The 12,135-nt window shown below is 44.8% G+C and overlaps 1 protein-coding gene across 1 annotated transcript in view; it reads right to left on the bottom strand.

Annotated features, from left to right (window-relative positions):
* LOC144809499 (sodium- and chloride-dependent betaine transporter-like) overlaps positions 1-12,135 on the bottom strand; it is an 887,191-nt gene that overhangs the window by 323,453 nt on the left and 551,603 nt on the right. The window contains exon 8 of the mRNA XM_078673718.1: positions 4,125-4,228. Within this exon, the coding sequence (XP_078529844.1) occupies positions 4,125-4,228 (104 nt within the window). The remainder of the gene's footprint in view (positions 1-4,124; positions 4,229-12,135) is intronic.

Here is a 12,135-nt window from a genome sequence, read left to right as displayed (position 1 = left end):
TAGACAGAGAGATCCAACCGAGTTGAGAGAGACGAAGATCTGACAATTATCCCTGCAGTAGAGAGCCATGGTCCACATTCTATCACCTAAGAAGAAATGCCCTTCAAGGTATTGATTCATCTACCCTGGCTTTAGGTAGGAGGAGGGTCATGTTGGAAATGGCCCTTTCTGCAGGGTCATCCGCATACTTTTTGCCTTCCTCCTCTCCTTTGTGCTGAATTTATTTTTTGTTGGCTTTAGGACTTTTACCACTGCTAACTTGTGCTAAACTGCTTATGCTATCTCCTAAAAACATGGTAGAATTAGCTTATACCCAAATTATATATTTAATTTACTTATAAGTTCCTAGTAAATTACACTACTTGTGTCCAGGGCCTGTACATTAAATGCTACTAGTGGGTCTGCAGCAACCATTGTGCTACCTACTAGAGTAGCCCTTTCAACATGTCATTACAGAGCCTGGGTCAAACCATCCTTTTTAATACATATAAGTCACCCCTAGGGTAGGCCCTGACATTCCAGAGGGCAAGATGCAATGTATTTAAAAAGTTAGACATGCACTTTTGAGTTTTACATGTCCTGGTAGTGAAAGAATCTTAAATTTGTTTTTCACTACTTGCCTTGTTACATTTTATAAGGCACATATCAAATGGGATGAGATAACCCATTCAAGTTTGGTGTCTCTCGAACCCTAATTTATAAAATCCTAACTTATGGTGAAGTTGAAGTTAAATTTCCAATTCTTATAATTCTGAAAATGCCACTCATTCGGTCTGGACTGTTCCCATGAGGCACAGGGTCAAGACAGATTTGCATATCGCTAGGTCTAAACTGGGGAGCCGAAGTGCGCTAAAGAGCAATTATGGATTCAACCCAGATTTGTGACTGGGGTGAGTGTCTGAAAGATTTTAGCGCTCCATCAATCATCTCCTTGTGTTTTCTCTGTTCGCCCTGCGTTGGCAGAGTATGCCCAGATGTGGGACCCCTGCTCGCTTTACCACTGGTTTCAAGCTAGCCAGGCTAATGAGGGGTGTTACCCAGCAACGGATCCAATGATGCTTGTTTCTGGTCCAGGGAAGACCTGGCTTGGCAGTTCGGTCTGGACTGTTCCCATGAGGCACAGGGTCATGCTGATTTGCATATGGCTGGGTCTGAACTGGGGTGCAAATTGAGCTAAAGAACGATGATGGATTCAACCCATATCTGTGACTGGGGGTGAGTGCCTGTAACATTTCAGCGCTCTGTCTATCATCTCCTTGTGCTTGCCCTAAGTTGGTAGAGTATGCCCAGACATGGGTTCCTTGCTCACTTTGCCACTGGATTCAAGCTAAACTGGTTGATGAGGGGTGTTACCCTGAAACTGATCCCAGGATGCTTGTTTCTGGTCCATGGAAGACCTAGCTTGGCAGTTTGGTCTGGACTGTTTCCATAAGGCACAGGGTCAAGTCTGATTTGCATATGGCTGTGTCTGAACTGGGGTGGCGAAGTGAGCTAAAGAACTATGATGGATTCAACACAGATCTGTGACTGGAGGTGAGTGTCTGAAAAGTTTCAGCATTCTGTCCATCATCTCCTTGTATTTGCTCTGTTTGCCCTAAGTAGGCAGGGTATGGCAAGTCGTGGATCCCCTGCTCACTTTGCCACTGGATTCAAGCTAGCCTGGCTGATGAGGGGTGTTGCCCCAAATCCAGTCTCAGGATGCTTGTTTCCAATCCAGGGAAGACCTGACTTGGCAGTTCGGTCTGGACTGTTCCCATGAGGAGAGGTGTGGCTCACTGGTTAGAGGCGGCAGACCTGTAAGCAGAGAACGGCCCGGGACCAGGGTTCAATTCCCGACGCGGCAGGGTCTTGGACCAGGGTCAACGGACTCGATAATTCTCGCCTCAGTGCCTACTCTAACCAGGGAACACACTCGGTAACTCTGGGAATTAAGCTTGCCTCATCTCTACAACGGCCCCCCACAGACGCCGGGGATGCCTGGTTTCACCCTGGAGATACCCAGAAAGGGACCATCTCACAGGGAAAACCAGGACGGGTTCCCCAGCGGTCTACAGCGCCAGGACACTCGGGTAGAGTAACAGTGCGCTTTACAAGTATCCAACATTACATTACATCACATGAGGCACAGGGTTAAGACTGACTTGCATATGGCTGAGTCTGAACTGGGGTGGTGAAGTAAGCTAAAGAACGATGATGGATTCAACCCAGATCTGTCACTGGGGTGAGTGTCTAAAAAGTTTCAGCTCTCCGTCAATCATCTCCTTGTGTTTACTTTTAGAAAGTTGGTATTTTCTTGCCTTGGACATATGGCGCCTGCATCCTGTCTCTGGTCACATGACTGTAGTTGGCAGTTGGGCTTTGTGCATTCCTCCTGGACAACCACATGCAATGGGAGCTTAGGTGTGACTGGCAGGCTGGGAGGGGGGCATTGGCACCAGCCTTACTTACACCTGAATAGGATGTAACCTGTCTCCGCACAAAGGGCTTGCGAAACCTGCATTGTCACTTTAACCAGCTCGTAGCCAGGACAGAGGAGGCAGGGAATTCCATGCACTTCAAAGACATTGTCTAGAAGCTTTTCCCACCTTTCAGAACCAGGGCACCAGTGTATGAAAGAAGGACCCCATACACCACCACTTCAGCACACTTCTGGATCTGTGGATACTTTACCAGGAAGGAGGACTGTTGTGCAGCTACACAGACCTTCACTCTGCTGGACTGCTACTCTGAAGAGGCTGCTGCCTTTGTGTGCTGACCTGCTGCCCTGTTGCCTGGGAAAGAATTGGACCTGTAACTCCACCTTAAACCCATAACCCCATTGTGACTTTAAGGGCTAGTCTGCTAGCCTCCTGATCTGAGCCTCATGCACCACAAAACAGGCTTCCACATCTCTAGGACTCGTCTTTAATGAGTTCCTGACCCCCAAGAGACACCTCCTGGGTCTTGGGCCCTTGGTGTGGCTCTTGAGTGCCCAATTTTGAACTTTTGACCTCTTCATGACTGCAAACGTCCCATTTACAGCGATCCACAGCAAGTTTGTCTCATTGCACAATAAGCATTATTCGCCAACATGGACCACAAACCACGCCTATTTATCTAACCTGGTGTGGGATATTTTTGTGTGGTGTTTTCACTGTTTTCCTGTTTGAAGTGTTGCAGAAATACTTTACAAATTGCCTCTCAGTGAAGCCTGATTGATCTATGCTAAGCTACCAGGGTTTTGAGCACAGGTTAATTTGGAGTTTGCTTGTGCTCGACCCCGAATAGGATTGTGGATGCTGCCTGACCAGGGCTCACAGCCCAGTCAACCAGTAACCCCATTTCTAATATCTAAGCTAAGACTGTGTCTGCTCTAAGCCGGCACAGTTATTTTAACCATCATCTTCTAAGTTTATATACAAGCTTCAAATCCATTCTAGCAAAAGGATAAACATTTTAGAACAAAACTGGTTGCACATTTTAGAGAGAGTGCAGGAATATTCCACTTCTAACCACCTTTTCTATTCTCCAGAGGAAGTGAGCCTTCTGAAGTTAAGTAGGTCATTACATTTCTATCTGTGAACAATGGGGAGAAAGCCTTCTCCTCTCTGGACAAACCTCAGCTGCCAATATTTATCTTCAACTTCTATGTATTTATTGAAACTCAGTAGTTGCCTCTTCTCTGGATGGTCAGACACCAAGAGAATCCACTTTATTATGCACAGAATTTTTTTTGATAGATTTCACATCAGATAGTAAGCACTGAACATTTTTGTCGTCATAATGCATCCACTACAGAGATCTGCATTTGAACCCATGATCAAAGGTTCAAATTTGGGCCACTCTGCTTTTCCTCCTTTAGAGGTTAATAGAATGAGCACCATTGAGTTGGGTAACAATTAACATCTCGTATCTTTTATTACGGTCAAAAGATTCCCATGAAGGTGAATGTGCACTTTGATATCACACAGATCAATCGTCTCTGCGTGCTGTCCCTCTCCCACTTTTTGAAGTGTATGATAATATATGCATATTGAATCTCTTCTATGTAATAGCTCGACCCAACCAAAATGTATAACTCCAAAGATATCAGCTCACTCTGCAGGGACTATAACAAAGGGAAGAGGAATAGTCAGGTGGCATACCTGTAGCAGTTATTGTTGTACTTGTTGTAGCTGCCCAGGGCAGTAAGGCACCCTTGGCAGATGGCATATGAGAAAAATATCTGGGTTCCAGCATCCATCCATACCTGGAAGAGAAAAAAACGTTATGAGAAGTGGATTTTGATATTTGGGTGAGTGGCACTTTCTGCTGTGTTGACTCTTATTTCCTCCTTGAAGCAACAAAAAGCACCAAGAACAAAATTTTATTGCAATTTCGGAAACATATCTGTGAGGGCAATCATAGAGCAGGGCAGTAGGAAGTGACCTGAAGAGTGAAGGTAATACAGTACAGGTAAGTAAGTGAAAAATAAAAATAACATCATTGAGAACGACAAAAAGATATATAAGTTGCCATGTTCGGGTTGTTCATTGTTGATAGCCGTTCATTGTTGATAGCCTGTTAGTAATGGGATTACTTTTCTTAGTTGTATCTGTTCAATAATTTCAGCGACCCTGCTTTAATATAGACTACAATAGTTTAAATAAATATGTTGTAAACTTCCTTTGTGTCTTTCTTCGGTTGACTATGGACATGCATGAGTGAGAATGAAAGGTTCCATGGTTCCCTTGGGGACAAGAGGTTCATTTTGTAAGTTTTCTGAAATCACCTGTTACTCTGGACAGTTAGGAGTTCAGGTGAGGCACTGAGAGCCAGTCGGATTTAGGCCTATAGCTACTGATGTATTAGAGATACTCAGTCCTTTTATTCTGATATCCTGTTCTCCCATGGCACAGTTCTGTTTTCAAACTGAATCTCTGCAACACAATTTCTCCCTCACTTTGACACCACACCTTAAACAATCCTGCTTCAAGGTCAGCACGCTGATCCCCACTTGTCTACACTAAACCTGTTTGAATATGAAATTGATTGTCCCTTGTGTATCAACAAGTAACTCACAAACTGCCTTAAGTTCCACCATCTACTGGGCAACACTCAATCAGGCTTCAGAAAGAACCACTGCACTCGTTGCAGCCATAGACAACATCACGACTATTCTAGACCGAGAAGAAAGAGTGGCTCTCATCCTGCTCGACCTCTGCACAGCATTTGACACATATTCCCACAACACACTTATTAGAAGACTCCACAAGATTGCCATCAAAGGACCAGCACTCATTCGGATTTGCTCCTTCCTCACAGGAAGAAACCAAAGAGTCAGACTGCCTCCTTTCAAGTAAGAGTTCAACAACTAATTTGCAAAGTACGACAGGGATCGTCCCTCAGCCCGACCCAGTTCAATGTCTACATGACACCACTCACAAACCCCATCCAATCCCAAGGTATCACTGTCATCTACGCAGACGACAACCAACTCATCCTCTCCCTGTTGAACACCGTCAGGACCAACTTCACCAACTGCTTGACTATGGTGGCAGAATGAATGAGAACCAACAGCTTGAAGCTTAACTCTGATGAAGCAGCAGAAGAAGTGGTCTTAGTAAACAATAACTCCCTGTGAGATGCCACCTGGTGGCCAACAGAATTAGGACACCCACCAACCATTCTTAGAAATCTAGAGCTCACGCTGGATGAAAGGCTCAACCTATAGCACAAGTCAATCCAGGGCACTTTGCCTGCTTCCAAATCCTGCGAATGAAACTAAAAATCTTCTAGTGGCTGCCAGAAAACACCAGACATACCATCACATAGGCTCAATCACAAGCTGACTCGACTACAGCAATGCACTCTACGCAGTAATCTGGGCATCTGCAAGCAACTCCTGCACAGAGTTCAGATCATTCAGAACCCCACTGCAAGACTCATCCTCAACCCCCCACATCTCACCTCACCTCTGAGAGCTCCACTGGCACCCCATTCACAAATGCAGCCAATTTTAACTCTTGCACACACCTACAAAGTCCTTCACAGCATCGGACAAGCATATGTGAAAATCTGCATACACTTACATAATCCTGCCAGACACCTGCACTCAGCGTCTCTCTGTACTCTCCCCCTGCATCCACAAAAGCAGAGTAGGAGGCTGCTTGTTCTCTACATCACTACCAAAACATGGAAATACCTCCCACAACACATCAGAGACCCCTCCTTGCTTCTTGAGTTCCGCAAAAAGCTGAAAACCTAGCTCTTCAAATTAGTCTTTTAGGACCACACGCCTACACACCAGCTCAAAAAACGCCTGCATGCCCTTACAGGTGATAATTGCTCTCCACAAACCGAGATAACATAGTCTAACATAAGACAAGCACATGCATTAAGCATGGGCAGAAAATCCGTTCCGCTCGCGGATTTTGCGGATTTTCGGCAAATTCGCAATCCGCGAACTCTCGCGAATTTGCCGAAAATTCGCAAATCCGCGCGAAGCGGATTTTTTGCTTGGTCGCACTTGCCAACTAGAATACTATACAATTTAGCGGCGCGCAGCGTTCACTTACCGTCATTCAGCGTTTGCAGAGTTGTTTTCCTCCATGTTTGCGTGTGCTGCGCCATTTTGGATTTTGCTGCGGGATCCCGCGGGAGTTTGTCGACGTCATCGCGGCTTGCCACCTTGCACAGCGAGAGTACGTCATAAGGCCCGTGATCAGGCATCGCGGGAGTAAACAATTGCGAACACGTAGATGCGGCGGGCAGCGACAATCTCGCAATTGCGAGATTGCAAAATTTGCAATTTCGCACAAGAAATCCACCAGCAGGCAGCATAAACCTCGAAAATTATGATTTTTATCAGAATAACTCCTCAGGTTGACATTTGCCTGCACTTTTTTTTTGCAAGGAGTCCATTTTGGGGGGGGGGTGGGAGAAAGGAAGTGCCCCACAGTCTCCAACTTCCTGTTCCTGTCCAGCAGGCTCCTCCCAGTGCTTTCTACATGTGTTGGTCACTTTGATTTGGATCTTGACCTGGAAGGATTACTTTTTGTGGATGCTGCTGGATATTTGGATTTTTGAAAAACTGAAAGCACTCAGCAGGTGCAAAAGTTCAATCTTATCATCAGTAACCATTCCCTGTAGTGCTTCCTGAGGGGCCCCTTGAGAGTTCAATTGCCTACTTGCAACTATTCTATGACCCTGCTCTGACCCTCACAGCAGGCTCAGAGAATAGCTACGAGTATACAACAAAGGTCCTATTAAAAAAATTACACTGCAACAGAAAGCAATTACAGATAAGGAAGCAGGTGCCAGCCTGGAAGTTCAAATTCAGTGACACATTAATCAGCACCTAATTCATTCATGTCAGTTGAGGCCGGGCAGGTGTGCTTTTCCTCCCATAATCTACAGTGATGAACTAGAGGGTGGCATGGGTGAGCCAGAGGGTGGCATGGGTGAGCCAGAGGGTGGCAGTGGTGAAACAGAGGGTGGCAGTGGTGAAACAGAGGGTGCTGTGATGAACCAGACGTAGAAACAACATGGTCGCGACCGTTGCTACCGACAAGTAAGTTCGCGTTTGCGAACTGGTAAAAAACCCTTGCGAAATGGCAGAAACACTTGCGAACGCAAAAAACAAGGAATCCGCAAAATTCGCGAGAGTTCCCGGATTTTGCGGATTGCGAATCCGTAAATACGCAATTTTGCGGATTGCTGATTCGCAAAATCCGCCCATGCTTAACATACATACATTAAGGCACTCAAATTCACTAACGCCGTCAGGAAAACATGATTTGGGTGTAAGATGCTTATGATCAGATGGAATGCTATTCTCTCCCACAATGTTTGAGCATGAGCTTTTACATTAAGTCTACATTACATCAGTGACGTCACTTCTTTTAAATCATGTTTGATAGTGGAAGTGACATCACACGTGGTTTAACCTTACTGTAAGAAAGGGGTCCTCCCCCCGCTATCCCCCCTGGAAAGGGGGGCTCAAGTGATCACAGGGTGGGCACCAAGTTCAGACCATTATGTGCTCTGTAATGGGCAATCAATAAAATCTTTTGTGATTTATATCCTGGCTTGGAGAAGGTGTAAAAAGGGAAGGGACTCCAAATATACTTGGAATCCCCCACCTCTATTTCTAATATTCACACTCTGGATACTTTTACATGTTAGTAAGGCCTGCTTGACCAGAATAGTATGTCTGGCAATCATGTACTTTTGATTGATTTTAAAACCGGTAAAACCTAAGTACAATGTTGAAATAAGTCTAGACATATTTAAACATTGCCAGTTTAATAGAATAATTGTGAAAAACGTTGAGGCAGCCCCCGCTGATTTCTTTTTTTTTTTTGAGTGGGGGGGCGTGCAGTATTAAAATTGTAGATGTCCACTGCTGTAAGGGGTCAATTCACGACATTAGACTGAAGAGTTAAGGTCATAGCTATCATTCCGTAGCTCAGGAATTGATCTATAATGCAACAGTGGCACCCGAAGGCACTCAGCAGTGGTACCTCTATTCCCCGCAGAGGGAAAAAAAGCGATTGGGTTTGCCCTTTGAGTATGGATAAAGCATCACTAACTAGCAACCAGCGGCGTAACAAAAGCCCCCGCTGGCTGGAGGGGGGAGGGGGAGAGACGGGTTCGTGCTCCAGGAACGACTTAAAAGAAGTGTTCTGCAATACGTTGATACCACACAATCATCGACTGTTTGAGATGTATTTCCGACACCCCCAGCCAGCATTGCCTATGCACTTCTTTAACACACAGTGCGTGCAGCCACCTCTGAAGGTGGCGCCCTCGTTTCAACCTAGGTATAAGTGGCACAGAATTAGGACCACAGTGTTCAACCGAACACCAACATCTTCATCCAAAGTCATTTTGTGGGCACTAAATTTCCCAGTGTTTACGGCCTAGCTCTGCTGGAAATCTAACGCTGTTTGCCACATGTCTGCCACTGACAGCTAGCTGCTATTTTCATTAGCAGATGCTGACCCCTCGCTGTGCAGAGAATGGAGGCCCACGGGTCTCAGTAGAGCCTGCGGCAGGCTCTGTCTGGGGAATTAGCGCACAGTGGCTGTGGTAATTAGTTCTGGGCTTTTTGTTGTATTTACTTCTTTCAATTAATCATGCTCAGCTCATAAGCAGCAGGAAGATCTGCCATTTGCTTGTGCATTCATCCGAACCAATCCCATCAGTTCCCAGATTTAGCTATAGCAGCAAAAGTATAAACAAAGGCACATTGACTCGATGACACACACACATCCCTGCACACAGCAGATTTATCTGGCAGAAATGTGCAGAGCGTATGATATGTGCTCGTTTTCACTGTGAGATTTGTTATTGAGTGCATGCTTCAAAGCTCAGAGACACATATGCACTGCACTGCAGCTAGATCTGAGTCAATTAGTTAACGGGCTCTCCCACGAAAAATGTAATGACATGTCTTCCCCCTTTCACTCGAACTTTTTAGCCGTGACTTGATATTGCTTGCACGATTTATGGCAAATGAGGGACTAGGGAGTTGATATGTATAATTGCATTGCAGTAGGCTGAGAGACCTTCACGGGTGAGTGGCTGTGCTTTACAAATCCCTGATTGATTGATTGATGTGTGTCAAAATAAGGCCTTGTGTTGTCCTTGCGTAATACAAGTCGTTGAAAGGCAACGCAATCCCTTACCTTGGATTTACTAAGCCAAGTAAAGCCACAAAGTAACACAACACAGCGGATAGTGCTGCCTTGTGTCACCTTGCATCGGGTAGGTGTTTCATGGTTGGAGCATGGGTGATTTTTTGCATACATCCATGTACTCAAACCTGGGTTTATGCCAAAATAGTGCGCCGACCCGACAGAGATGCAACAAGGAGACACACCTTCATTTCTCCTTGTTAATTCCTCTTTCTACATTTCTACTGTAGCACCCATAGAAAGATGAATATGCCACTAAGGATTGTTTTAATTCAGGAAGGTACCCCTTAGCTCTAAGCAGCATACACTGTGCCGGTGCAAGGAAAGAGCAGAAATGCTCCAGTATCTTTAAAAACATGGAGCATTTCTGCCCTCTCCCTTTCACCTCAACACAGCACAGCAAGTTGCCTTGCAGCATTGCATGAAATATTGGTAAAGCTGGCCCTACTTACTGTTTGTTTGGAGAACATTACAAGGTAGGAATTTATTGGGATATCTGCATTATCCATGTCAGTGCGGGGCTGCCTGGAGGTAACATCCACTTTTTTAAAGTGAGGGCTATTTGCGTTGTATCCTTCCTGGCATTTAATGTATCTATTGCGTTGTAACATTTCTCAACAGGATAAATAAAATATGCTAATATTGAAGCACAACAAAATAACTAAATAGATCTTGTTTAGGTATTGCTAGTATTCTTGTTGTTCAATGGTAAAATATTTAATTTATTCGAAAGCAGGAACCCAAAAAGAAGACATCCTAACCAATAAATCAATCTTAAGCACAGAAAAAGAAAAAACATAGTTCAGAATAAAATGTGTAATGTTCTATAGCTTTTCCCCATGTCAAATGCCCAGGTGCATTTCATTTGCTTGAAAGCAAAAATATGAAAATAGATATATATTTACCCAGTTAGTTCTTTATGAGCTGGAACCAATTTTTAGTTCTGAGATTTCATTTAACAAATCAGTTAATTCTCTGAGCTGTAGTGTTCATTAGTCAATTAAAAGGAAAGTTGGGACATGGTGCTCAGGTGTTTGGTGTACATGGATGATGTTGCAAAGTGTACTGTGTCGCATGTCTGGAGTAAGGAAATGAAAGCACAAAATTGCATTGCTGAAAATGCATGAATATAGCAAAGGCGCTAAGAACAGGATAGACACTTCACCCACAGGTGACATTCTAGAGAGGGTAATGTATGAATGGGCATGAAAACTGAAGTTTACCATCACTCAATTGAATTGATTTCTCTAAAGAGAAATCAATGCATTGAGATCCATCCCTCCTCGAGTTTGGTTTAGTCAAAAAGGATCTCTAGATGAAGGACATCATTCAGAGATTGGCAGATTGGTTGAAGTGTTGTCAGATGGGAATTCACCCACTTTGCCAAACCCAAGGTTCCTCTGCCTCTTTTGGGGGAGAAGGATGTGCCAGGTTTCTGTCAGAGTAGCCTCAGCTTGCTTTGTTGTCACACACCCTTTTCTGTCAGCTCTTCTACTCTGGGGCAGCCAGCAAGAATGTGTTTGAAAGCCCACCCTATTTAACACAGGCCTTCCACTGCACATTTGACTTTTCAGGGAAGACCATGTGCACCATAGCTGACCCAAACAGGAAAAATTATAAATGCCCCCCAGGAGCAGGGAAATAACTTCCTGCCTGTGAGGGCCTTTTATTATTTGTATTTCAGAAATTAACTGTTTCATTGGGGGCTTGTTTCTGAAATACAAAAAATAGCAACCCACCAACATTATATGGTGGCCAGCTGGCATCGCAATTTTCAAGTAAGTGCTACTGAAACATTGATATGAGCACTTTCGGCACATTTATCCCCACTACCCTGGCAAGGACGTCTGAATTCGATGGGCAGCCCCTCACCAGAGAGGGGGAGGTGAAGCCACAGAGAACCAACTGACTCTCGAGTCAGCTGAAGGACAGTAAAGGAAACCTGTGCCTGCTTATATGTCGCATGCCTGGATCTTTGTTGTGTGGAGCTGTGTATGTGTGTGAGCATTTATGTTTATCCATAACACAAAGACTAGCCAGAGTCCACTGTCCAAAGCAAGAGCAATGGTGTTATAGGCATAAAGGAGTCAAACACTGTCCAGAGTGCGTGATCAGATTTGTAAATGGAGGGGGGCGTGGCTTGGCGCACCGATGGAAATTGTGGCGTCTCAATGAGGCTCTCTGGACCGGTATGGCAGTTTTGCGCCTTCCGTTCAACTAGCGCGAAGTTATCTGGAGGACAACTTCTCTAAAGATCTCTGGACAAAGATGTGACCCTGCTCCCACCATTTTAGCGCATCAAAGTGGCTCAATTTTAAGATACACTGCTCCTTTTTACGCCGCGATACTGCGGCTGCCATCTTGAATCATGGCTCGAGCCGCACAAGCTCTCCTCACACGCGGCGAAAATGTTTCTTTTTCACGTGAACCTTAGTTTTTACTATAACTATTCATTCTAGTCCTCTTCTTCTCAAGG

Source organism: Lissotriton helveticus, chromosome 1_1 (assembly GCF_964261635.1).
Source record: "Lissotriton helveticus chromosome 1_1, aLisHel1.1, whole genome shotgun sequence".
Taxonomy (NCBI): Eukaryota; Metazoa; Chordata; class Amphibia; order Caudata; family Salamandridae; genus Lissotriton; species Lissotriton helveticus.
This window is presented reverse-complemented; position numbering and strand designations above follow the sequence as displayed.